The sequence below is a fragment of the Crocuta crocuta genome, unplaced genomic scaffold (genome assembly GCF_008692635.1).
Source record: "Crocuta crocuta isolate KB4526 unplaced genomic scaffold, BGI_CrCroc_1.0 scaffold166, whole genome shotgun sequence".
Lineage (NCBI taxonomy): Eukaryota > Metazoa > Chordata > Mammalia > Carnivora > Hyaenidae > Crocuta > Crocuta crocuta.
The window spans coordinates 2,833,512-2,861,076 of NW_027531018.1; the positions used below are offsets into that span (position 1 = coordinate 2,833,512).

Below are 27,565 nucleotides of genomic sequence, written 5' to 3' on the forward strand. Positions count from 1 at the left end.
TGGGATATCAATAATGACTTTATAGGATTTCTGGGAGAAGTAACAGAGTGCACATGTAGAATGTTCCTTTGCAGGAACGTGACATAGGCTCCAGGGTCCTGCCCATGTTATCATCCCTTCCATCCCCGGGTATAGACTTAGTATCTATAAACGTTCTCAATTTAGAAAGACAACATTTAATAGCCATGGACCAACTGAAGTTTGATCTTCAGGTGAAAGAACCTGTACTGTTTCTGGAAATATGGCCTGGAAGCCACAGTGCTTACTGTTCTATTGCAAGCGGTTTCCCTAGACAACCAGCCTCGTCCAAGAAAACGTCAGGCTCTTACATACTTACCTGGATGTTAATGGGAATCATACCTTGCTCTAGTATCCTAACGTTGGTATTGAGAGGGTTTAGGGGAGGGGGGTAGGGAGTTTTATAGCTTCTATCCTGTTATTAAGAAAAATTAAGTATATTCTATATGAATAACTCACTATCTTACAAAATTTGAAATTTCACAAGCTCACTTTCATTTATTGTCATCAGTTATCAATTCAGAAAACCAGATTATTTTACAAACCACCAACACCCCTTGACAGAAAATTTAGGGTAGATGTGACTGTTGGCAGCTGAAAAAATCATGAAGATGCATTTTGAGGAGCTGGTAATGAAAGAGGCTAGTCTTCAGAAACCTCTGTGAAACAAAGGCTGAGCCCGCACCCCCAAATGGCCGAGGAACCCCAGACTGCGGCAGCCCCAGAACACTCTTCCAGCACTCGGTCTCCACCAAGCAGAGCACTTAGCTTGCTATCATGTTCTGTTATTATTAGCAAAAAAATAAATAAATACAGTCGAAATGCAACACTCAACTGCCAGTGTCACTTAGTAGAAAGTGTGCCAATTATAGTGCAGATCAAAGTGGATTTTTTAATAAAACGCTTGTGTCTAGGCTTTGATAATTGGAATTTTGCACTTGGAATGGATCTGCAGTTCTAATGCTTTCCTTGCTTGGTTTTTATTTTTGGCATAATAATTGGCATATGCTGTGAATGTTGTGTAAGTAGGAAAGACAATAACCCGTCTGTGAGATGAGTCGGGGCTGGCACACCTACCAGACCCGCCTTTGCCTTGGATGATACATGTATGGTCTTCTCAGAGATATTAAGGATTTACTATCAGCAGTGAGATGTGAGAACCACTGAGCCTCCATTATGGGCAGAAGTCCACATTTTCCTTACAGTAAAAGGCTTGTGGATACCAACTTCACGTTCATTCTTATATGTTAGTGTGCCAGTGATATAACAACATGAGAATGAAAGCACAGTAACATTTTCTTTCTGATATATGTACACATGGGGCTGCTGCCTGAGTTATAAAATGCTCATGAAAATGAGATTAAGATTCTTCAAACGCTAAATGCTCAAGAGCTTAATCAGGTTACTTCAATCCTTACAAACTGTGCACGTGCATATGTATAGACCCAAAGCAGAATGTGATAAATATTTACATCATCCAAAAGCTTTTAAACTGTCTCCTGCTAAAACTGCATCCTTGAAATGTTGCAAGTTTGATCATTTTTGTTTTATGTGAATCTACCAAATCATGGATGAATACTACCATTTGTTATTTACATACACAATGTTAGTAAAACTTCCAAATTCTTGCTGGTTTAGACAGTGAGCAGTAGGTATTTTTCAGCTAAAGTGACAAGGAGTTTGAAGATAAAAGTAAGCCTTTGGTTTGTGACTACGAAACAGGGAAAGCACTAGCACAAACAGACAGAGAACTGTTCTCATCGGGGATTCTTCTTATCATAATGTATTAAATCAGTAACTAAGAAAATGGTTTTCTGACATTTTTACCCTTAAGAAGAGTAATCATAACCTTAGAGATCTTTATTACTTTTTCATATGCACACAGTTTTCTATTTTAACTGGTATATGGATTAAAATACATATATATTATAAAACCTATATTAGGTACCTTTACACATAAGTTTGAAGACTATGTGACAAAGGTGGCATGAAAGATGAATATCATAATAAAAGGTTTTTAAAAAGGTTGCTTGACAGCAGTATGGAAGACCTAATAATAAAAACAACTAAAATGCTTGATAAATTGTGTGTGTGTGTGTGTGTGTATGTGTGTGTGTGTACTGAAATGCATTGTGGAATTGGTACAGTAGTAAAAAATCCTCTGAAGACAAAAAATAACTGAAAACAGTAATCCAAGGAGGTAAGGAAGCACTAAAAGCCCATTTTTTAAAAAATGTTTTATCTTTTTCTAGGAGAGAGAGAGACAGCGTGAGCAGGGGAGGGTCAGAGTGAGAGGGAGTCACAGACTGAAACAGGCTCCAGGCTCTGAGCTGGCAGTCAGCACAGAGCCCGACGTGGGGCTCGAACCCACGAACCGTGAGATCATGACCTAAGCGAAAGTCGGACGCTTAACCGACTAAGCCACCCAGGCGCCCCTAAAAGCCCATTTTTGTTCCAAGGGTCTCTAACGCAACCCTCTTCCTTGAGGTTCATCTCTGATGGCCCCACACTAGAAGAAGAGCAAGGGAAGAGATCCGAACCCAGAAGGTGAAGAGGCTAATGGGAAACCTGGAATAAAGCTGTAAACTCAAAGGCAGCCTATGTTCCAGGTGAATGATCAATATTTAAAAGGCAAAAACAAGTTAAGAATGGATGCACAGAAATCTGCTTTTCTTGACCTTGGTGTTGGTTGGAAGGGAGAAAAAGTCTCTGCTGTGAATTCATAACTTAAGCATGATTTATGGTAGCCATACTTTCACAGCTACGTACTTATAAAACCCTCAATAATTAAATTTAGGCTAGTCCTTACTTGGTGGCATATCCAGGCAATTTGCAGAAGGAAAACAAATCCTCTCTCAAGGGCACAAATTCAATCTGGTCTTCAAAGAAGCCTCAAAGAAAAAGTTTTAAGGACAATGAGCAGCTCATAGTTAATGAGTATAAAAATCACAAAGAAAGAAGGCACCATGAATGAGAGCTAGAAAATCCACAGAAATACAAATAAATCTTCAAAGATTTAAGATGCTGGAATTATTGGACACAGAATGTTTAACTTTTACATATATATTTTTAAGAAGCTTTGAAACATGAGCAAGGAATAAGAGATTACTTTCTTATAGGTTTCCATTTATGGAATGAATGAGTCACAGGGATGAAAGATACAGAATAGAGGATATAGTCAATAATACTGTAACAGCAGTGTACGGTGACAGATGGTAGTTATACTTGTAGTGAGTGAAGCGTAACCTATGGACTTGTCAAATCACTATGTTGTTCCTGAAACGAAGGTAACACTGTGTGTCAACTATACTTAGATTTTTTTTAAAAAAAATAATGTTTATTTATTTTTGAGAGAGATAAAGAAGGGGAGGGACATTGGGAGAGGGAGACATGGGTTCCAGGATCTGAGCTGTCAACACAGAGTCCAACTCGGGGCTCGAACCCAGAAACCATCAGATCATAGCCTGAGTCTAAGTCAGATGCTTAACCGAGTGAGCCACCCAGGTCCCCAACTATACTTTGACTTTGAAAAAAGAGATCAGTCTTTTACAAGACCAGGAATTGTTACCAAAAATCCCAAGAGAACTTCTGGAAATAAAAAATACAGTTCTCTAGATTGAAGAGAAATGGACAAGGAGATTAAAAATATGAAAGATAGATGTAGGAGAGTGTGTCTGGCTCAATACTTGTCCAACTAGAGTTCCCCCCAAAACTGATACAAATCAATGGTATTTAGATCAACAGATGACTTATTAAGGCAAAAAGTAGAAACCAGAAGACACTAGGATAATATCTTAAATGGGATGAGAGAAAATAACAGCGAACTTAGAATTCTAAGAAAAGCAAAAATATCTTTGAAAAATAAAAATTAAACAAAGATATTTTTAGACAATGAAAATCTGAGAAAGTTTACTATGACAGACTCTCACTACAGGATGTACTTCGGGTATAAAAAAGATGAAAGCAGGGAAGTCTGAGATGTAAGAAAGAACAGTTAGCAAAGAAGCAGATAAATCTGTTTAAAAATATTCATCATGTCTAATTTGAAAGAACTAAAATTGTAACCCATGAAAACTTATAAATTGAAACAGGAATATTTGCAGATAAAGAATTCTAAGTCTCTTGTATTATTCAGGAACAGGATATTGATTAATGTTAGACAGCTATTACATATGTTAAAACAGCTAAGTTAACCACTAAAAGAAGATAAATAGCTATATAACTCCAATGAACACAGGGGGAAATCGTCATTTTCAGGTAATGATTGTGTATGTTGAATGTTAGAAAAATATTAGAATCAGTAAGAGTTTACAGGTTTGCTAGGTACTAAATTAAAGCATAAAAGCCAATTTTAAATATTCCTAATAGCACTGTCATAAAAATCATTTTTCTATTACTTTAGCAAGAAAAAGTATAAAGGACTTAGACTAAATCTAACAAAAACCATTTGTGCCTGGTATAAAAATTTTTTAACTTTATTAAAATATATTAAGGAATAAATGGATGTGATTTTATATCATCCCTGAATTAGAAGACAATTCCATAAAGATAGAAGTTTCCCCCAAACTGATATTAAAATTAATACAATTCCAATTAAAAAATTCTAGCAACCTAAGTAAATGTCTGTTGATGGATGAATGGATAAAGAAAATGTAGGCTATACACACAATGGTATATTAGTCTTAACAAAGAAGAAAATCCCACCATATGTGACAACATGGATGGATGCTGCAGATATCAGGTTAAGTCACAGAAAGATAAATATTGCATGATTCCACTTACATGAGGTATCTAAAATAGTCAAATTCCTGGAAGCAAGGAGTAGAATTGTGGCTGCCAGTTGCCGTGGGGGAGAAGCAATGGGGGTTTGCTGTTCAGTGGGTATAAAGTTTCAGTTATGCAAGATGCTAAGTTCTAGAAACCTGCTAGACAACACTATGCCAACAGTTAGCAATACTGTACCGTACACTTAAAATTTTGCTAAAAGTGATAAAGAATAGAGTTAAAAAAAGAGTTTACTGGGGCGCCCGGGTGGCTCAGTTGGTTAAGCATCTGACTTCGGCTCAGGTCATGATCTCATGGCTTGTGGGTTCGAGCCCCGTGTCGGGCTCTGTACTGACAGCTAGCTCAGAGCCTGGGGTCTGTTTCTGATTCTGTGTCTCCTTCTCTCTCTGACCTTCCCCTACTCATGCTGTCTCTCTCTCTCTCTCTCTCAGAAATAAATAAAATATTTTTAAAATTAAAAAAAAAAAGAGGTTACTACAGTTTAAAAAAAAAAGTTTTAGTAGGTGATTATTAACTATACTACATTGCTATACAGGGCTTTGTGAAGAGGTAACTTTGGCCTGATGACTTAATTATTTAAATTCTAGATTGGGGCTATACAATTGTTTTGGACATTTCCTTTGTTAAGTAGAGTGAGGTTTCACCTGAAATCAAATGTGCATGCCATGATTACATGGGTTAAGTGCACGAAAGGTGTGGATAGCTGTTATATCACCTAAAGACTTATGAATAAATCTTCTTTCCTTGGGAAAAAAAAATTCCAATAGGCTTGTGCATGTGTGTGTGTGTGTTTGTGTACATATATGTCTGTGTGTGTATGAGAAAACTTGGCAAGGGGGTACAATGATTTATGTTAGAGCAAAGGGCCAAGAATAGCTAATATACTCATAAAGAATAAGAGAATGAGGTTACTTCCTTGGTATGAAAACATTAGAAAGCCTACGTGATTAAGGGACTGTGGTAGTAGTGTGTGGATAGATGAGAAGATGAATGCAAAGGAGTCAAGGAGCCTCTAAAGTGTCATGGAAAAATAACATCTGACCATGAGGGTATTGCCATCAGAATAACTGGTAATCTTTTTTTATAAAAAGAAGAAGAAAAAGAAAAGGAAAGTTATCCCTAACTCATGCAAAACACGAAAATCAATTCAATGTAAACACAAAACACAGGAAAACTATACAAATTTTAAAAGACAATGTAACAATATATTTATGATCTCAGGATAAGGAAGTTTCTTCACTTAGAAAACGGGCAAATCATAAAGTAGAAGATAGATTAATTCTAACTAATTAAAATAAAAATGTGCCAGTAAGAGAGTGAAAGACAAGTCACAAACTAAAAGTTTTCAACAAAAAAAAAGACAACGGGGGTGCCTGGGTGGCTCAGTTGGTTAAGCGTCTGAGTCTTGATTTTTGGCTCAGGTCATGATCTCAATTTCTGTGCTGACAGCGCAAAGCCTGCTTGGGATTCTCTGTCTCTGTCTCTCTCTGTCTCTCTCTCTGCCCCTTCCCTGCTCACTCCCAAAATAAAGAATCATTTTTAAAAAAGCAAAGGACAAATGGTAATAAAATATATTAAAAATCCTTACACTTCAGAAAGAGAAACACAAACAACCCAGTAGAAAAATAGCAAAGTGTATCCATCTGCATTTTTCATATGGGAGAAAACAGGAATGGCCGATAAACTCTGGAAAATGCTCAGATTCGTTAGTAATACAGAAATGCCAGTTACAACCCCAGCGAGATACCATTTCACACCTGCCAGACTGGCAAGAGAAAGTAGGACATAAACAACCATGATCGCCCTCGCCCGGTGCTGGTGGAACGTAATGTGGGACGAGCACTTCATAGAACAATTTGGCACTATCCGTAATGCTGAACGTAAGCATCCTCTGATGTATATGTCCAGCCTGGACTCTGGGGCCTAGAGAAGGCCTTACATATGTTCCAGAAGACACATATGAGGTTGCTCCTAACAGCACTTGTTATTGTATCCCCACACAGGAAAACCTCCCTGTCCATCAGCAGTGGAACGGATACATAAGTTCTGACATAGACTTACAACTGAAAGCCGCAAAGAAATGAAAATGCAAAGAAAAGAAACCCATCTGCACACACTGACATGAAGGATTCTAATTTTGAATAAAAAGAATCAAATTCCAATTAAATGCATAAGGTATGAATCCATTTATATAACATTTAAAAAGAAGTAAGTGCATCTACTGTAAGTCACAAGGGAATGATTCTCCCTGAAGTTGGGACATTAATCAGCCTGGAGCAGTGGAGAGAAAGGATGCAATCAGAGAATAGCTCAGAGGAGCACTGGTGATAATGATTGTGCTCTATTTTATGACCTTGGTTGCAGGTACTTATCATTGTTTGCTCCTCCTCTTTAATGTGTGCATAATGGTTTATGCACTGTAAGTCACAGTAAAAATGGTGAGCAAAAGAAATCAAGTCATCAAAGAGAGTACGTTAGCATGATCCTATTATGATGTTTCAGGAAAGGTAAAGAAAGGTAAAATAACACATTGCTTAGGGATTCAAAGACAGTGGGAAAATTATAATGAAAAAAAAAGGCAGTGATCAATACCAAATTCAGATTACTGTTGACAGATTACCTCGGGTAAAGGAAGAGACATGTGAGAGGGAAGGGATACAGAGGGATTCCTGAGGTTCTACTAATGTCTCCTCTCAGGAGATAGGTGGCAAGTACACGCTCATTAAACACTTTTAGATGTTTTAGCATATCATCTTGTAGCTGTTCCACAGTAAAATTCCGAAATAAATTTCAACATAAATAAATATTTAATTGAAAAATAAAGAGTTATCTGTGGATGACCTCTCTGGACTACTGTAGGCGTATTTTACCTGAATTTTCAAGAGAGACTCTAGAAAAAATAGGTGAGGTGGCAGAAGGATGTGGGTAGCCTGGGGAAATGTGCAATCTCTGCTACTCTCCTTCTTCCTAAACGTTCTAAGCTCAGTTCCTTTCCCAGAACTTAAGACACCTAGACTACTAGTGGCATAGTTGGTTAAACATCCGCCTTCGGCTCAGGTCATGATCTCGTGGTTTGTGAGCTCGAGCCCCACGTTGGGCTCTATACTGTTAGTTCAGAGCCTGGAACCTGCTTTGGACTCTGTGTCTCCCTCTTCCTCTGCTCCTCCCCTGTTCACACTCTGTCTCTCTTTCTCTCAAAAATAAATAAACATTAAACTTTTTTTTCTTAAAGATACCTAGACTATCAGAAGATTAAGGCTTGGTGATATTCACAGATGACCCTCTTGTCAACAGACAAGGTGCTTCCTGCACTATCCTTGAACCAAACAGTGGGGTGAAGAGCTGAAGAGCTAGCAGGCTATCTCAGAACGGCTGCCGACCAAAGGTGGTATGGACCAAAAAGTCGTAACACTCCCCAGGACGCGAAGGCATTTGCTTAAGAAATTACACCCTCTCAATTCTTCCCATGTGCATGTAGTACAGATTAAATAAAGCAGTTGTATGGTAATATAGCAATTATTGAAAACATTCTTCTTGAGGTTTGACAATGCAGCAGTAGATATGTATCTACTACGCAGTTGTTAGTCAAAAAGTATGTTTCAAATAATCAATTGGTATTCATTTAAAACACAATAATGATCCTATTAAAGCCAAATTTAATACATGCTGTATTTGGAAGTAATTTCTTTACCACCACATAGAAACCTTTCCAGCTGTCCTTTTTTGTTGCATTGTTGACATTCAGTGGCGAATTAGAAGAATCCCGTGGTGAAAATGCCCTACGGCTAGACATGTGTGGTTATTTTCAATTCAAACTCAATATTGATGGTCTCCCTACTAAGTTTCCCATTGTTCCAAAAAGATGAGTCAATTACAAGTAGAAACCAATTTGTCTTCGAAAATTCAAAGAGCAGGCTAGATACTGCCTGATTTGGAAATATGAAGAACAAGATTCTTAGCGAGTACATGTAAATAAATAAATGGCCTTGATTTCTCACAATTTCTCATCAGGTACCATAAAAAAAAAAAACTATTTCTTATTTACCTTTTCAGTTATTTTCCTCTAATGTTTCTACCTTTCAAATTTTGAGTTTCCTTTGCAGAAGTATTTTTTCTTTCTTTTTTTAATTATCATATTCTTTTTTTAAATAGTTTGTTGTCAAGTTGGCTTCCATATAACACCCAGTGCTCATCCCCACAAGTGCCCTCCTCCATGCCCATCACCCCCTTCCCCTCCCTCCCACCCACATCAGTGTTTCTTACTAGTAACATTAAATGGAGCAGGAAATAAACTTATTACAGGAAACAGAAGAATTACCTGAGTTGGAGCACAGGGAAAAAACCCCATCTTCGTTTCCACTAAAAATGGAATATTTAATGCTGTCCTGTATTGGGTCAGGAGCAATAGCTTTTACAGTCACAATAGAAGTACCTGCAAAATTAGGTTTAAAAAAAGAATTTTAGGAGAAGAAAATTTGAGGGAAAAACAAGAGCAAATATGGGGTACTTGTTTGCTTACTACATTATTTGCTTACTACATTTTCTTTTTTTCATTCATTCAATGATTAGTCATTGAGAGTCTTCAATAAGCTAGATCCCAGGCCAGGTGCTAGAGAAAGTGATAAACAAGTTAGAGAAGGTCTCTATCTCATGGTGATTATTAACTAAAGGAAGGAGACAGACAATAAACCATTAAACAAGTACATAATCAAAGTAGAATTCAGATGTGCTAAGTTCTTTGAAGAATAAACAAGGTAATGTGTTAGAAAACACATTTTTAGTGGGGAAGACAGACATATGACATTTCAAATAATAGGAACAGACAATCAGCATGAAAGAAGAATTAGCAAATGCTGAGGGAGGCAATGGAACCATTGGTGTGATTAGAACTGGGATTTCACTGGAAGGTTCTCAAGAATCCATTTGAGCCCCAAGTTAGCACTTTGTTGTCTTCATGCTCATGTCCTTTGCTGCTTTGTTTTATTTCCTATCTAGGTTGTCTGTTTGTCCTCCTCTTTTAACAGCCCATCCTTTAGTTTTTTTAATTATATTTTTATTTAATCAACTTTATTAAGGTAACAGTTACATACAATATTATACACATATGTTAAGTATACTGTTATGTGAGTTTTAACAACTATATACACCTGTGTAAGTAGCGTCATGATCAAGATGTAGAATATTTCTATCACTCCAAAAAATTCCTTTGTGACTTTCTGCAGCCAGTTTCCTCTTACCTCTGGTACTGGACAATCACTGATTTATTACTTTGTTTATACACATACAACTTATACAGTATCTATCTTTGTTTGATTGACATTATTTTTGGGGAATCAAATATGTTATTCTGTGTATGAAGAGTTCATTCCATTTTTGTTGTAGAGTATATTGTACTGAATGGACATACCACAATGTGTTGATCCATTTTTCCATATATGGAAGTTTGGATTGTTTTAGTTTGGGGCTATTATGAATAAAGCTGCTATAAACATCCATGTAACAGTGTTTGTGTGGACACGTTTTCATTCCTTGTGGGCAAACATGTACAGTGAACGTATGTTTAATTTTATAAAAAACTGCCCAAGTATTTTCTAAAATGATGCTATTCCATTTTACATTCCTGCTAGCAACTTTTGATAATTCTAGTTGTTCACATCTACCTGTGTTGTCAGTCTTCCTAATTTTATCATTCTAATGGATGTGTGGTAGTATCTCATTGTGGTTTTAATTCTAATGCCCCTGATGTCTGATGATGTGATCTTCTCATGTGCTTATTGGCACAAGAAGAAAACTAAAAGGAGACATTTGAGAAGAACACAGGTGCTGACTTGGTGTCAGAGAGGAGCACAGAGCAGAGATCATCAACTCAGATGCCTTTGGTGAAAAGTAAAAGCATGGACAAATGAAGAAGCCAGATGGATGGAAAATGCCAGAGACTGCCTGATGTTCTTAAGACACTCATCTTCAACTCATCACTGCCAGAAGGGAAGTAAGGGAAAGCAGCCTTTAAGAAGCTTTAAATTTTGGTCAAGAGAAGCTCAAAAATTCATATTTGTTTTCATGTGAAATCTCCCAATTCATAAATGTCAGAAAGTAATTTACTTTAGGGGAAAAACAGAAGCCATCACATGGGTTGAACAAAACACAGCTGTGGACTGACTACAGTCCTGTCTGCTCATTTACCATCCCTGATAGAAAAGACAAACTTCTCCTTTTTGTTATCAGCATTTCTGGTACCTAGATTGTGGTACTTGTTTTTCATCCATGGACTTGTACTTAACACACTTAAAGACCAATCTTATTTTTCTACTAAATTGGACTTAATTCCATGAGAGCACAGGAAAAGCTTTTCTATATATTTGTGTTCCATATATTTTTGCAACTCTAGATTAGTTTTGCCTCTAAAATTTCATATACTTGAAAATCATAGAGTGACTGTTGTCTTACGCATAGCATGCCTTTTTGAGAATCAATCATATTGTTCCCTATATCAAAAGTTTATCCTTTTGTACATAATAGGTACCCAATAAATATGGGAAGAAAGGATGTAATAGAAGAGACAGAGGAAGTACAAGATGGAGATATTCATTGAAGTGTTCTAGCCTGAGAAGCTAGAAGAATACTTCTCTGCCTATAGGACTCTTCTAAACCAACAGCAATTATGTTTAAACTAAAAAAGAAAAAAATATATTACTCACTGCTATAACACAATATCTGACAATGGGATTTGCAGTAGTTAAAAAAAAATACCACCTATTCAAGACCTCTTCTAGGCTTCCTCAGTGACTTCTACTGAGCAGGCCCCAGGAAACAAGCTTGAAAGCCATCTTGCTCGAAGGTACAGTAAAAACTATCCCTAAACCAGGCCAAATCAATAGATATGCTTTTTTTTCTGGATACTTAAAAGGCTTTCACTAAAAAGAAGAAAAGAAAGAAAAGGCTCTGGAACAGATAATATTTTCCCCAGGAGCCTTTTCAACACTTAACACTCAAAGAAAAACGCAGTGTTCACTATACATATTTAAGGAAATGAGTCTATGATATTGTTCATGTAATTGAAAATTCATTGAAAAAAGGCATAGAATAGAATTTATTATGGAGAAAGAATGGGAAAACCAAAACTGGATATATTACTCTCTTTAAAAACATTATGTTTAACATAAACTGTGACAAAGTTTCAAAACCATATTTTGAGGCTTCCAAGTAGTGGTTCGCTGCAAGCCAGTTATGAAGTCATTTAGCGACAATGTAAAGGACTTTAATTAATCATGGTAGAATCAAGTTGCTGCACATGTTGAGAATCTTTCAAGCTGCATTATAATCTGATGTTTATTTTCTTACATGTTAGGAGGCATCTTGCTAATATAAAAATGCCTTACATTTTCTGTAGGAAGATGCCTTCACAGTAGTGTGGTAAGTTTTATCTTTAGAGCGCAATCACAATTCTGTGCTTCTTGATACACTTTAGCTTTAAACACAGGAAATTTTATTTCAACTGGCTTGTCATATATTCTTAAGAATGGCAGTAAGAAGAGAAACAGCTATGCAAGAAAGATGTACAGTCTTGCTGACGGTCTTTTCTCCACGGGTTAGGGTGCTTTAAATATACATCCGATTACAAAAGAAAACATGGAGATCGCTTGAGTGCAAAAGAATAAAGATGATCCAAGAATTGTAAATAAGAATCACAGATGATTCTTTTCTTAGAAAAGGAACAATCCTGTTGTTACTGCAAATAAAATGTTCATAATGTTGAATGAAACTGTAGCACACAAAGGATTTCATTCAATGACAATTATTTCAAACTAGATGCTAAAGTCAGCAAAGAGCTACGAATAGTTCTGTATGTTCTTCCTTGGATGACGTTTAAATTTGAGACTGCCCGCAAATAGAGCAAATAATTAATGGGCCTCAAATCCTTCAAGGTCTTGGCTTATTGTGCACATTTTAAATAAAAGTCTGTCTCTGGGCATCTAGAGAAGTTTTACAATTACTGCTCATTTCACATCAAGGTAGAAATGATAAAATGAAAACCAACACTGCACCTTTAAGTCCCATGAGGCAACTGAAACACATAGAAAAATTTACATTTTCAGCTTTTACGAATTTCACTATAAGTCTAACATTGCATCAAAAGTGTAATACATTCAGTGTTCTTTTTTTTCTTTACAAAAATACAGTTAAAAAACTAATATCAGGGGTGCCTGGGTGGCCCAGTTGGTTAAGCATCTGACTTTGGCTCAGGTCATGATCTCTCAGCTCATGAGTTCCAGCCCTGCATTAAGCTCTGAGCTGACGGCTTGGAGCCTGGAGCCTGCTTCAGATTCTGTGTGTCTCTCTCTCTGACCTACCCTGCTCACACTCTGTCTCTCTCTCTCTCTCTTTCTCTCAAAAATGAAATAAAAAATAAACATGAAAAAATATAAATATCATCTACAGCAGCAGCGAACTATCTATTCAAAAGCAGAATTATGGGGGTGCCTGGTGGCTCAGTCAGTTAAGCGTCCTACTGGATTTCAGCTCAGGTCACCATCTCACAGTTCGTGGGACTGAGCCCTGCATCAGCTCTGTGCTTACAGCGTGGAGTCTGCTTAGAATTTTCTCTGCCCTTCCCTTACTCATGTGTATGTTCATGAATTTTCTCTCTCTCTCTCTCTCTCTCAAAAATAAAAGGATAAACATTTTTAAAAAATAAAAGCAGAATTGTGTAACAGTGTTTTGTGCCTATAAAAAATCAACACTCATGGAAATTATTAGGCGAAATAATAATAAAAACATTTTATTCAGAGCTCCTCATGAGTAAATACTTCTAGAGTTTTACTTTTGTTATTTCTAAGCAGTGCAAACATTTTATTGATGACTGACTTGAGATTTTTTTAAAACATTTTGATGATTTTAAACTATCCAATATTTCAATCATTTAAGACAAGAAGGTGGGAGCAACATCAGCAAGATGGCTGGATAGAAAGCCCTAGACCTCATCCCTATAGAGACACTGATTGAACAACAACAGAATACAGTTGTTGTGGGAGTGGTATGAGATCATCAAAGTGCTGAAAGGAAAAACCTGCCACCAAGAATACTATATCCAGCAAAGCCGCCCTTTGGAAATGAGAAAATCTACGGCCATACCACCATGAATGCACCCAATCTCATCTGAAGATGAGAAAGAAATAAAGATCTCAGATAAACAAAAGCTGAGAGAGCTCATCACCATTAAACCTGCCTGACAAGAAAGTATGCATGCTTCTAGTTATGATGAAAAGACGCTAGCTAGAGACATGAAAGCATATGAAAATATGAAGCTCTCTGGTAAAGATAAGTATACAGGCAAATACCAAATCTCATAACACTGTAATGGTGGTACAGATGTAAAGTTTAAGAGATAAAAGCATAAGAAATTGGTATAACTATAAAACTATGCTAATAGATAAAAATGTTAAAAGATGTAATTTATGAAATAACAAAAAGTGGGAAGGAGAAGTAAAGGGGCAGTTTTTTTGCATGTGACTGCAGTTAATTGTTATTTGTTTAAAACAGATTGTTAAAACTGTAAGATTTGTTATGTAATCCCCACGGTAACCACAAAGAAAATATCTATAGATGAAATACAAAAGGAAACAAGAAGGGACCCCAAAATATGTCACTACAAAAAAGCTAATGAAACACAAGGGAAGGCAGCAAAAGAAAACAAAATTAAAAATATACACAAAACAATTAAAAAAACTTTCGTAAATGTTTTATTTGTTTTTGAGAGAGAGAGAGAGAGACAGAAAGAGTGTGAGTGGGGGAGAGGCAGAGAGAGAGGGAGACTGAGAATCCAAGGCAGGCTCCAGGCTCTGAGCTGTCAGCACAGAGTCCAATTTGGGACTTGAACCCACGAACCACGAGATCATGACCTGAGCTGAAGTCAGATGCTTAACTGACTAAGCCACCCAGGTGCCTCTACATAAAACAATTTAAAAAATGGGGTGTACTAAGCCCTTTCCTATTAGTAATTTTAAAAAATCTAAATGGATGAAACCCCTTAATCAAGAAACATGGAATAGCTGAATGGATTAAAAAAAAAAAGATCCAAGTATATACTACCACCAAAAAACTGACTTTAGATAAAGGACAGACATAGGCTGCAAGTGGAAAGATGGGAAAAGATATTCCATGCAAACAGTATCCAAAAGACAACAGGGGAGGTTATACTTACATAGGACAAAATACAGTATAAGTCAGAAACTCTCATGAGACAAAGAAGGACATTACATAGAAAGTTATATTCATCAGGAAGATAAAACAATTATAAATATTTATGCACCCATACACCCATATATTTATATACATGTGTGTATATATATGTGTGTGTGTATGTGTATATATATGTGTGTGTACATATATGTGTATGTATATATATGTGTGTATGTATGTATATGTGTTATATATATATATCTCTCAACAGAACACCCAAATATATGAAGATGGAGCTGAAGGGAGAAATGGTAACACAATAATAGTAGAAACTTTCAATACCTCACTTTCAATAATGGATGATAGATCAAACAGTTAGAAGATCAGTAAAGAAATGAAGGACTTGAATAATATCATAGACTAATTGGACCAAAGAGACATACACAGAACACTCTACCCAATAACAGCACAATACACATCCTCAAGTGTATTATATGTTCCCACTTGTTTCTCAAAATACATTCTCCAGGAACATTCTCCAGGACAGATGACACATTAGGGAACAGCAGTAGTCTTAACAAATTTAAGAATATTAAAATCATACCCAGTATCTTTTCTAACTACAATGGAATGAAATTAGTAATCAATAGCAAAGGAAAACTGGAATATTCACAGACACATGGAAATTAAATAACAACTCTTAAATAACTAGTAGGTCAAGGAAAAAATCTAAAGGATAATTAGATAATGTCTTGAAATAAATGAAACAAAAACACAATATATGAAAACATGGGCTGTAGCAAAAACAGTACCGAGGGGATTTTACAGCAACAAATGCCTAAGTTACAAAAAGAAGAAAGACTGCACATCAACAACTTAACTTTACACCTCAGTGAACTAGAAAATGGAACAAATTAAAAGCAAAGTTAGCAGAAAGAAATAATAAATATTAGAACAGAAATAAGTAAAATAGAGAGTAAAAATCAAGAGGAGAAATCACTGAAAGTAAGTTATTTTTTAAAAACTAAGCTCCTGAGTATAGTCAGTTAATCATCTGACTTTCACTCAAGTCATGATATCATGGTTCACGAGTTCAAGCACCGCGTTGGACTTTGTGTGGACAGGGTGGAGCCTGCTTGGGATTCTCTCTCTCCCTCTTTTTCTCTTCTCCTCCCTACTTGCATGCTTCCTCTCTTCCAAAAGAAATAAAATTAACTTAAAAATCAGCAAAAATAGATGAATCCTTAGCCTAAACAAAGAAAAAAAAAGTAAAAAAGACTCAAGTAACAAAAATCAGAAATGAAAGAGGAGATATTACAAATGATGCCACAGAAATAAGTTATCATTAGAGACTTCTATGAACAATGATGCACCAACAAGTAAGATAACCCAGGAGAAAAGAATATATTTCTAGAAACATACACCCTACCAAAATTGAGTTTGAAGAAAGAAAAAAATCTGAACAGATGTATATATAACTAGTAATAAGACTGAATCAATAATCAAAATCTCCCCATAAAGAGGACCAGATGGCTTCACTGGTGAAGCTTACCAAACATTTAAAGAAGAATTAACACCAATCTTTCTCAAATTCTTCCAAAATATTGAAGACAACACTTCCAAATTTATTTTGAGGCCAGCATTACTCTGATGCCAAAACCAGAGACACTATAAGAAAACTACAGACTAATATCCCAGATGAATATAAATGCAAAGATCCTCAACAAAATACCAACAAACCGAATTCAATAGCACATTAAAAGGGTCATATGTCATAACAATGTGAGATCTATTCCTGGGATGCAATGATGGTTCAATGTAGGAAAATCAATGTGATACACCACCTTAACAGAATAAAGAGTAAAAATCACATGATCATCTCAATACATGCAGAAAAAGTATTTGGCAAAATTGAACACACTTATGATAAACACACTCAATAAACTAGGAACAGAAGGAAATTACCATACATAATAAAGGCCATATAAGAAAAGTCCAAAGCTCTAACATTCTAACTCAACAGTGAAATCGAAAAGCTTTTCAAGCAGGAACAAGGCAAGAATGCACACTCTCGCAACTTCTTTGCTACATTATAGTACTGAAAGTCAGAGCCAAAGAAATCAGGGTTTGAGATTACAAGCATAAAAATCAGAAAACAAGAATAAAATTATCCTTGTTCTTAGATGACATAATCTTATATGTAGAAAACCCTATAGATCACACACACACATATACACGCACGCCACACACTAATTAGAACTAATAAATGAATTCAGCAAAGTTGTAGAATACAAAATCACTACACAAAAATCACTTGTGTTTCTATGCACTAACAAGACGCAATCTGAAAAAAGAAATTAGGAAAAAAAATCTCATTTGAAATAGCATGAAAAAATTAGGATACACTTAACCAAGGAGGTGAAAGTCTTATACACTAAAAACTACAAAACATTGCTAAAATAAATTATAGAAGACACAGTAAGTGGAAAGACTTTGTGCCCACTCCATGAGGAGTAGAAGACTTAATATTATTAAAATGTCTACACCACCCAAAACAATCTATGGAATCAATGCAATCCATATCAAAATCTCAGTGGAATTTTTTTTACAGAAATAGAAAAAAAGAATTTTAAAATTCATATGGAATCTCAAATTCCTCCAAGTAGCCAAAACAGTCTTGAGGAAAAAAAAGCAGCTGAAGGCTTCACACTTACTAACTTCAACAGTACAGAGATGGAGTAATGAAACAGTCTGGTATGGCATGAAGATTCCAGAAAAAACCCTCATGAATATTTTCTTTTTTTTAATGCTTATTAATTTATTTTGAGAGAAAGAGAGCACAAGCAGGGCAGGGGTAGAAAGACGGAGAGGGAGAGAATCCCAAACAGGCACTGCTTTGTCAGCACAGAGCCCAATGAGGGGCTCTAACTCACAAACCTTGAGATCATGACTTGAGCCAAAATCAAGAGTCAGAAGCTTAACCAAGTGAGCCACCCAGGTGCCCCAAAATGACCAACATGTTTTTAAAAGATGCTCAGTATCACTAATTACTGATCAACACCACAACAAGATATCACCTTGCATCAGTTAAGATGGCTATTCTAAAACAAAAACAGAAAACAGAAAATATCAAGTGTTGGTGAAGATATGTAGAAATTGGAATCCTTGGATGCTGCTGGTGGTGTTATAAAATGGTGTAGCCCCTATGGAACACAGTATAAGCATTCCTCAAAAAATTAAAATTAGAGTTGTCATATATCTAGAAATCCCACTGGGTATATATCCAAAGAACTGAAAATATGATCTCAAAGGGATATCTGCATACCTATGCTCACTGCAACATTACTTACAATCTATATGTCCTTTACTGGATGAGGGAATAAAAACAGGTAGTATATACATACAATAAAGTATCATTTCAGCCTTTCAAAAGAAGGAAATCCCATCATAGGCATTGATAGGATTTTGTGAATAAGCCAGTCACAAAAAGACAGATGCTTCATTGACTCTACTTATTTGAGGGATCTAAAGTAGCCACTTCCTTAGCAGCAGAAGTAGAATGGCAGCTGCTAGAAGCTGGAGGGAAGGGAAAGAGTTGTTCAATGAGTATAGTTTCCATTTTGAAAGATGAAAATGTTCTAGAAATCCATCCCACAATAATGGGCCTCCTGTTATCAGTACTGTATTGTGCACTTAAAAGTAATTATTTACGATGGTAAATTTTGTTATGTGTCTCTTACCACAATAAGAAAAGAAGAAAAGTTGATTTTCTCTCCCACCTTCTCATCATCAAAAATGACTACACATATGTTACTAAAGCTTTCCAAAGAATGCACTCCTGGGATGAGACAAAGCATGGAAAATCTCAAAATAAATTATTTTCCAAAATTTGTAAACAGATGAAAACCATGTTTTAAAATGTAAATGTTATGCAATCTTGAACACATTTGCTTTTGTGAACACCTTAAGGAAATTAATACAGGAAGTTATAAGAAGTATTTATTGACCTTTTAATAGGTCAAAGCTTTTATGAGCTTTAGGAAAAGAGAGATGTGTCAGAAAACCAAGATAGAATCAATACATGAAAAGTCGACAAAATTGATTAAGTCTGAAATGTATTTTTAATGGGGTTACAGATTTTAGTGGCCAGACTTTTCAAAGGGAAGATTATCTATAAATGGATGCACTGCATCATTTGAAATTCATTCATCACAACTTAGAGAAAGGCAGGTGTTAAAGTGACCCCTTGATGTTCCTACTATCTCTCTAATTTTGTGATTTACAGAAGACTAGATTGAAAGCATGAGTCTGACAATTTTCAATGTTGCTTCACTGTTGGATCAGACTCTAAATCTTGTCTGCAGACCTGATGCTGCTAATCTCTACTCATTTTCGAGAGATCCCCTGTCTAGTTTGCATTGCCAGGTTGATGACCAGACTCCAAATTCCCTTCATTTTCAAGACCTGGTCTTTTTTCTCCTTTCCAGTTCCTGGCATCCATGAGCCAGCTAGAATCCAGAGCCTGCACATGTCCAAAAAGAAAGGTTGCACAAGTTTTCTATACGAGCGATTCTCAACTTCGGTGGTTAGATAGTTGGCACAGTTTCAATTACTTCAAGAAATAAAGCAAATGTCTCAAAAAAANTTGCTTCACTGTTGGATCAGACTCTAAATCTTGTCTGTAGACCTGATGCTGCTAATCTCTACTCATTTTCAAGAGATCCCCTGTCTAGTTTGCATTGCCAGGTTGATGACCGACTCCAAATTCCCTTCATTTTCAAGACCTGGTCTTTTTTCTCCTTTCCAGTTCCTGGCATCCATGAGCCAGCTAGAATCCAGAGCCTGCACATGTCCAAAAAGAAAGGTTGCACAAGTTTTCTATACGAGCGATTCTCAACTTCGGTGGTTAGATAGTTGGCACAGTTTCAATTACTTCAAGAAATAAAGCAAATGTCTCAAAAAAATCTTAAAACTATGTTTTACTTAGATTAAAGAAACGCTGTTTAAGATGTTTTTAGCTGCCACATAATGAGTAGTATAGTCAACTATTTTAATGATTCCATTTGATTGTCACAGCTTGAGGCAGATGTATGGCTGTCCTCAAAATATATAAATCTGAAACCAGGGTTCAATATCCACAAATAATAGATGCTAATTGAAAACAAAAGGGAAAGAAAAGAAATCCTGATATTTCTAAGTATTTTATTCTGGTTCTGCCTCTAATATAAATGGTATTTCTCAGTAGATTTAACAGTGCTATAAGTCACAAATGGCCAAATCTCTTCTGGCTTTCAAAAACAAAACAAAATGCCCCTCTGATCTTCAAGACTCTTCAAGTCACTGCCATGTTCCTTTTTTACCCTTCACAGCCAAGCCTTGTGAAAACAGACTGAACTTCTCATCCCCGCTTATTCTGAACCTCACTCTACCTTGGCTTCTAAAATAAAGTTCTAGAGACTTAGTTCACCCTACTGTTCCCGATCCTCTCTGAAGTTGCTAAATTCTATCTGGCTGCACACAATTTCTTGTAAGCAGCCGTAGCCGACTCTGGAGTGCATGTTGGTGGTCTTGGCTCCTGGTCTCTATTCTCTGTCAAATCCTCAACTGTTTCACCAAGGTGAACTTACTCTTCACAACTTCCTTTCTGGATGCTTCTCATGTTGCTAACTGTGTCTTTTTTTCTCTTATTGTCTTATCCTTTATATTTAATAAAATGACTTATCTTTTCAGATATGCCTTCCTTTCTACCATGTCCTTATCTCTGTACCAAATGGCATCCTCAGACCACCTCCAGAAACACTCCCTACCCCGTGGAGGAGATTTTTTTTTTTTAATTTTTTTTTAATGTTTTATTTATTTCTAGGAGAGAGAGAGAGAGAGACAGCGTGAGCAGGGGAGGGTCAGAGAGAGAGGGAGACACAGAATCTGAAGCAGGCTCCAGGCTCTGAGCTGGCAGTCAGCACACAGCCCGACGCGGGGCTCGAACCCACGAACCGCGAGATCATGACCTAAGCGAAAGTCAGACGCTTAACTGACTAAGCCACTCAGGCGCCCCAAGGAGATATTTTTTGAGTGCTGGGTGGCAGCCCACTACCTCATGCACTTCTGCACTGGGGACAGACCTCCAACTAAACTAGCTCTCACTTTTCAGTCCTTATTGTACCTAAGCTCTGCTGCAAATTAGAAATTGTTGAACACTCCCTGCCTCTTGAAAGGTCACTTTCCTGCCCCTCTAACATTACCCTTCCAGGACTTGTTGGTGATTCCCTGGCCAGCCTCTTCACCTCAGTCTCTTTAATAGATGAGTTACTTCAACCCTTGCAAAATATAGCTGTTACTGTGGATTTCTTGTAGGCCTTCCCTCTACCCCCACCTTTGTCTTGCATGCATAATTACATGGGAGCTGCTACGAATTCGCAGTGACTGATGTACATTCAAAAATCTCATTTAATTGCTTGGGGGTTATGGGTGTCTAGGTAGCAGTAATTTTTAGAAGTTCCCCAGGAATGCCTGGGTGGCTCACTCAGTTAAGCAACTGATGATTGAGCCCCATGTGAGGCTCTGTGCAAAGGCTGCCTGGGATGGTCTCTGTCCCCTTCTCTCTCTGCCCCTCCCCTGCTTGCACTTTTACGCTCTGTCTCTCTCTCTCAAAATAAATGAATAGACTTTTAAAAATAATTTAAAATAGAATAGAATAGAATAGAATAGAATAGAATAGAATAGAATAGAATAGAATCTCCCAGGTGACTTTATGGTCATTCATCATGTGGATTACCACAGTACCCTCCTAACTCAGATTTCTCCCCAGGCTTTCACAAGACCTTCAAAGCCAGCTAGGTATAAAAGCTATTTTGTCACTCTTTTGACAGTTTAAAGGCCATCAAGATCACTCTGGAAAGCTCAAGAGAGCCTCATCAACTGTTTAGGGTTAATAAGCAACTTTCTGATTATAGAGCGTGGCTTCCTATGTCCTTCCTCCTAGAAAGAGAGACCTGCTCATCCTACCAGGACTGTTGTAATCCACATTGTGATTATAGTTCTTCATATACATAAAAGCTGACATTCTGGGCTACATATCAGTCTCTTTCATATTCGTTAGTAAGCTCCAACCCTGAGGGAAGTAACTCCCTGGCTTGTTAATAAGATGAAGTGTTGAGGCTATAATGGTTGAGGGCCAGATGGGAGGCTGGGGTTAATTTCCAAAGATGAAAGCTGCCTTATGAGATGTTTATCTTGCCCTGAGATAGACTGACCTCGTCTAAGGTATTCTTCTCTATCTCCTCCAGAGCTATCTTAGTCATAGGTAAGGTGATGAAATTCCATACTGCTTATAAATGGCTAGTTAGATAGCATTCATTCCAATGAGTTTCATTCCAAATATGAGACTGGCCTTAAATAAAATAATGAAAAAGAGATGACAGGTAATACATACTTGCTTCTCCTTTTTTTCATTATCATAAAAATTCATATGTTGGGCTCTATTCCAAAGTTATAGACGATACAGATTATGGGAACTCTTCCCATAACTTCCATAGTTATGGGAACTTTGTCACCTTGGAAAGTACAATTGCTATGTTGTTTGGAGACAAAATGGAGCAGAAAAGAATGGTAAGACTTTAAAAACTGGAAGTATTTCACTGTTCTTATATAATTGCTACATAACAAAGGGTTGCTCTGGTAAGAAGTTATATCCAGTGAACTTTACAAAATTCAATGAAAGATTTGAGACAGGAAGATAGTAATAATAACAATAAAAACAATGAGCCATACACTATACAACCTCATTTAATCCTTATAGTATCCCTGTGAGGAAATCATTATCATCTCCACTTTACAGGAGGAGAAAGAGAGTTCATACACTGTGAGTGGAGGACAGTGGTGACCCACTCAGCTACACCCAACTTCTATCACACCATACTTTACATACGTGAGCCCAGCCTACCAAGAGTAAGAGCTAAACTTTACTGGATCCATTGCCAAAGGACCAAAAGAAGAAGGGGTTATCCTCCAAATATGTCCTCCAAATATGATACAAAATTAAATATGCATAATTCACTGGTTAGAATGCCCCCATGAGTCATCATGTTTTAATGTTATCTCAAGATTTTTAAGGTCTGAGTATTTTACTTTTAATCATAGTATCAATACAATTCATAATTTCATATTTTCCCCTCATGGTAGCTAAAAGAAATGCATGAAGGTGTGACTAGTCCACACTAAGGACTGTGACTACTGATTTATCTTCCTCAGGATACTCAAAGCATTGGGAGTGAAACAAGAAATAAATGGTGGCTTCTGGAAGGTTCAATGAAATTGGTGAATGGACTGAAACACCACAGACAACCAAGTCGTTTATTTTTCACTTCAAAATATTCAGGACAGTTATATTCTCTCTCATCTATATTGAAGAGGAACAGTGGCAAGTGTAAAGAGTGGGGAATCACTTGAATTTCAACTCTTTTCTCACGTTGTACAAGCGGCCTCTGTCTCTTATAGAAAATTGGTATCCTGGAGAGTGACTTTCTGTGAATAAGTGAATACAGCATGACCACTCTTAAAGAGATTTTACATACCAAAGAGTTGCTTTTAAAATGGGAACTATAAGTTTGATCAAAAAGAAAAAGAAAAGGACCCAAAGAAATAAAATAAAAAATGAAAGAGGAGAGATCACAACCAACAGAGCAGAAATAAAAATAATAATAAGAGAATATTATAAGCAATTATATGCCAATAAAATAGGCAATCTAGAAGAAATGGACAAATTCTTAGAAACATAAAAACGACCAAAACTGAAACAGGAAGAAATAGAAAAAGAACAGACCCATAACCAAAAAAAAATCGAAAAAGTAATCAAAAATCTCCCAAAAAACAAGAGTCCAGGGCCAGATTGCTTTCCAGGGATCCAGGTAATTTTACCACGCATTTAAGGAAGAGTTAACATCTATCCTCTTGAAACTGTTCCAAAAAATAGAAATGGTAAAGAAAAACTTTTAAACTCTTTCTATGAAGCTAGCATTACCTTGATTCCAAAACCAGACAAAGACCACACTAAAAAAGAGAACTATAGGCCAATTTCTCTGATGAACATGGATGCATAAATCCTCAATGAGACATTAGCCAACTGGATCCAACAATACATCTAAAAACTTGTTCACCGTGACCAAGTGGGATTTATAGCTGGGATGCAGGGCTGGTTCAATATCCACAAAACAATCAATGTGATACATCACATCAGTAAAAGATCCTCTCTTTTAAGAAAAGAACCATGAGATCCTCTCAACAGATGCAGAGAAAGCATTTGACAAAATACAGCATCTTTCTTGATAAAAACCCTTAAGAAAGTAGGGATAGAAGGTTCATACCTCAAGCTCATAAAAGCAATATATGAACGATCCAATGCTAATATCATCCTCAATGGGGAAGAACTGAGAGGTTTCCCCCTAAGGTCAGGAACAAGACACAGATGTCTACTCTTGCCACTGTTATTCAACATAGTATTGGCAGTCTTAGTCTCAGCAATCAGACAACACAAAGAAATAAAAGGCATCATGGGGCGCCTGGGTGGCTTAGTCGGTTAAGGGTCCGACTTTCGCTTAGGTCATGATCTCTCGGTTCGTGGGTTCGAGCCCCGCGTCGAGCTCTGTGCTGACTGCCAGCTCAGAGCCTGGAGCCTGTTTCAGTCTGTGACTCCCTCTCTCTCTGACCCTCCCCTGCTCAAGCTGTTTCTCTCTCTCTCTCTCCTAGAAATAAATTAAAAAAAAAAAACATTAAAAAAAAAGAAAAGAAATAAAAGGCATCCAAATTGGCCAGGAGGAGGTCAAACTTTCACTTTTCACAGATGACATGATATTCTATATGTAAAATCCAAAAGATTCCACCAAAAAACTGCTAAAACTGATCCATGAATTCAGCAAAGCGACAGGATATAAAATCAACACACAGAAATCAGTTGCATTCCAGTACACCAACAATGAAGCAACAGAAAGAGAAATCAAGGAATTGATCCCATTTACAATTGCACCTAAAACCATAAAATACCTAGGAATAAATCTAACCAAAGACGTGAAAAATCTATACACTGAAAACAATAGAAAGCTTACGAAAGAAATTGAAGACGACACAAAAAATGGAAGAATGTTCCATGCTTCTGGATAGGAAGAACAGACATTGTTAAAATGTCAATACTACCCAAATCAATTTATATATTCAATGCAAATCCTAAAAAATAACATCAACATTATTCAAAGAGCAAGAACAATCTTAAAATGTTTATGGAACCCCAAAAGACCCCGAATAGTCAAAGCAATCTTGAAAAAGAAAACCAAAACAGGAGGCATCACAATCCCAGACTTCAAGCTGTATTACAAAGCTGCAATCATCAAGACAGTATGGTACTGGCACAAGAACAGACACTCAGATCACTGCAACAAAATAGAGAACCCAGAAATGGAACCACAAACGTATAGCCAACTAATCTTTGACAAAGCAGGAAAGACTATCCAATGGCAAAAGACAGTCTCTTCAGCAAGTGGTGCCGGGAAACCTGGACAGCGACATGCAGAAAAATGAACCTGGACCACTTTCTTACACCATACACAAATATAGGCTCAAAATGGATGAAAGACCTAAATGCAAACAGGAAGCCATCAAAATACGCAAGGAGAAAGCAGGCAAGAACCTCTTTGACCTTGGCCACAGCAACTTCTTACTCAACATGTCGCTGGCGGCAAGGGAAACAAAAGCAAAACTGAACTACTGGGGCCTCATCAAAATAAAAAGCTTCTGCACAGCAAAGGGAACAATCAGCAAAACTAAAGGCAACTGACAGAATGGAAGAAGATATTTGTAAATGACATATCAGATAAAGGGTTAGTATCCAAAATCTAGAAAGAACTTATCAAACTCGACACCCAAAAATACAAATAATCCAGTGAAGAAATGGGCTAAAGACATGAACAGACACTTCTCTAAAGAAGACATCCATATGGCCAACCAACACATGAAATGATGCTCAACGTCACTCATCATCAGGGAAATACAAATCAAAACCATAGTGAGATATCACCTCACACCTGTCAGAATGGCTAGCATTAACAACTCAGGCTGTGGAGAAAGAGGATCTCTTTTGCACTGCTGGTGGGAATGCAAACTGTTACAACCACTGTGGAAAACAGTATGGAGTTTCCTCAAAAAATTAAAACTAGAACTACCCTACGACCCGGCAATTGCACCACTAGGCATTTATCCAAGGGACACAGGTATGCTGTCTCAAAGGGGCACATGCACCCCAATGTTTATAGCAGCACTATCAACGATAGCCAAAGTATGGAAAGAGCCCAAATGTCCACTGATGGATGAATGGATAAAGAAGATGTGGTATAGATATACAATGGAGTATTACTTGACAATCAAAAAGAATAAAATCTTGCATTTGCAACTATGTGCATGGAACTAGAGGGTATATGCTAAGCGAAATTAGTCAGAGAAAGACAAATCACATATGACTCATATAAGGACTTTAAGATACAAAACAGATGAACTAAGAGAGGGGAAGGGAATAAAAATAATATAAAAACAGAGAGGGGGACAAAAACATAAATACAGAGAACAAACAGAGGGTTACTGGGATAAATGGGTAAGGGGCATTATAATCTACTCCTGAAATCATTGTTGCACTATATGCTAACTACCTTGGAAGTAAAGTAAAAAAATAAATTAAAAAAATGAAAAAATAAATCTCAAAAATAATAATAAAATGGGAACTATATATTGAACTATATATCATTTTAAACAGTTGGCGTTGGGGCACCTGGGTGGCTTAGTCGGTTAAGCGTCCGACTTTCTCTTAGGTCATGATCTCGCGGTTCGTGGGTTCGAGCCCCGCATCGGGCTCTGTGCTGACTGCCAGCTCAGGGCCTGGAGCCTATTTCAGAGTCTGTGTCTCCCTCTCTCTCTGACCCTCCCCTGCTCACGCTGTCTCTCTCTCTCTCTCTCCTAGAAATAAAAAAATATATTAAAAAAATAAATAAATAAAAATAAACAGTTGGCGTTACATTTAATGTTCGTAGATGAATGTGACATTAACCAAAACTCAAACCTGTGGGTTTTGCCAGAAAGAAATGTTAAACAAATATAAATATATTGGGGTTATTTGTTTTAACTTTTTACTTCTTAAAAGAATATTTAAATGTTAAAATTAGTTTGGGGTGATGAAAATTTATGGTAATACAAAACAGAATTCGCTCAAGACGTCAAGTGATGCCTACTGATAGGATATTTGCGTAACCCACAGAAAATGTAAGCTTCCAATAGGCACATATTTTTCATTTGAAAACAAAATGAAAAACTAAGGACATATTTGGGAGAGGGGCACCTGGGAGGCTCAGTTGGTTAAGCGTCCGACTTTGGCTCAGGTCATGATCTCACGGTTCGTGGGTTCGATCCCCGTGTCGGGCTCTGTGCTGACAGCTAGCTCAGAGCCTGGAGCCTGCTTCAGATTCTGTGTCTCCCTCTCTCTCTCTGACCCTCCCCTGTTCACACTGTCTCTCTCTTTCAGAGATAAATAAAACATTTTGAAAAATTT

General features: G+C 36.9%; 1 protein-coding gene across 1 annotated transcript in view; it reads right to left on the minus strand.

Annotated features, from left to right (window-relative positions):
* Window positions 1-27,565, minus strand: part of DCHS2 (dachsous cadherin-related 2) — a 243,136-nt gene that overhangs the window by 25,646 nt on the left and 189,925 nt on the right. The window contains exon 14 of the mRNA XM_077770949.1: window positions 9,122-9,235. Coding sequence (XP_077627075.1) covers window positions 9,122-9,235 — 114 coding nt within the window. The remainder of the gene's footprint in view (window positions 1-9,121; window positions 9,236-27,565) is intronic.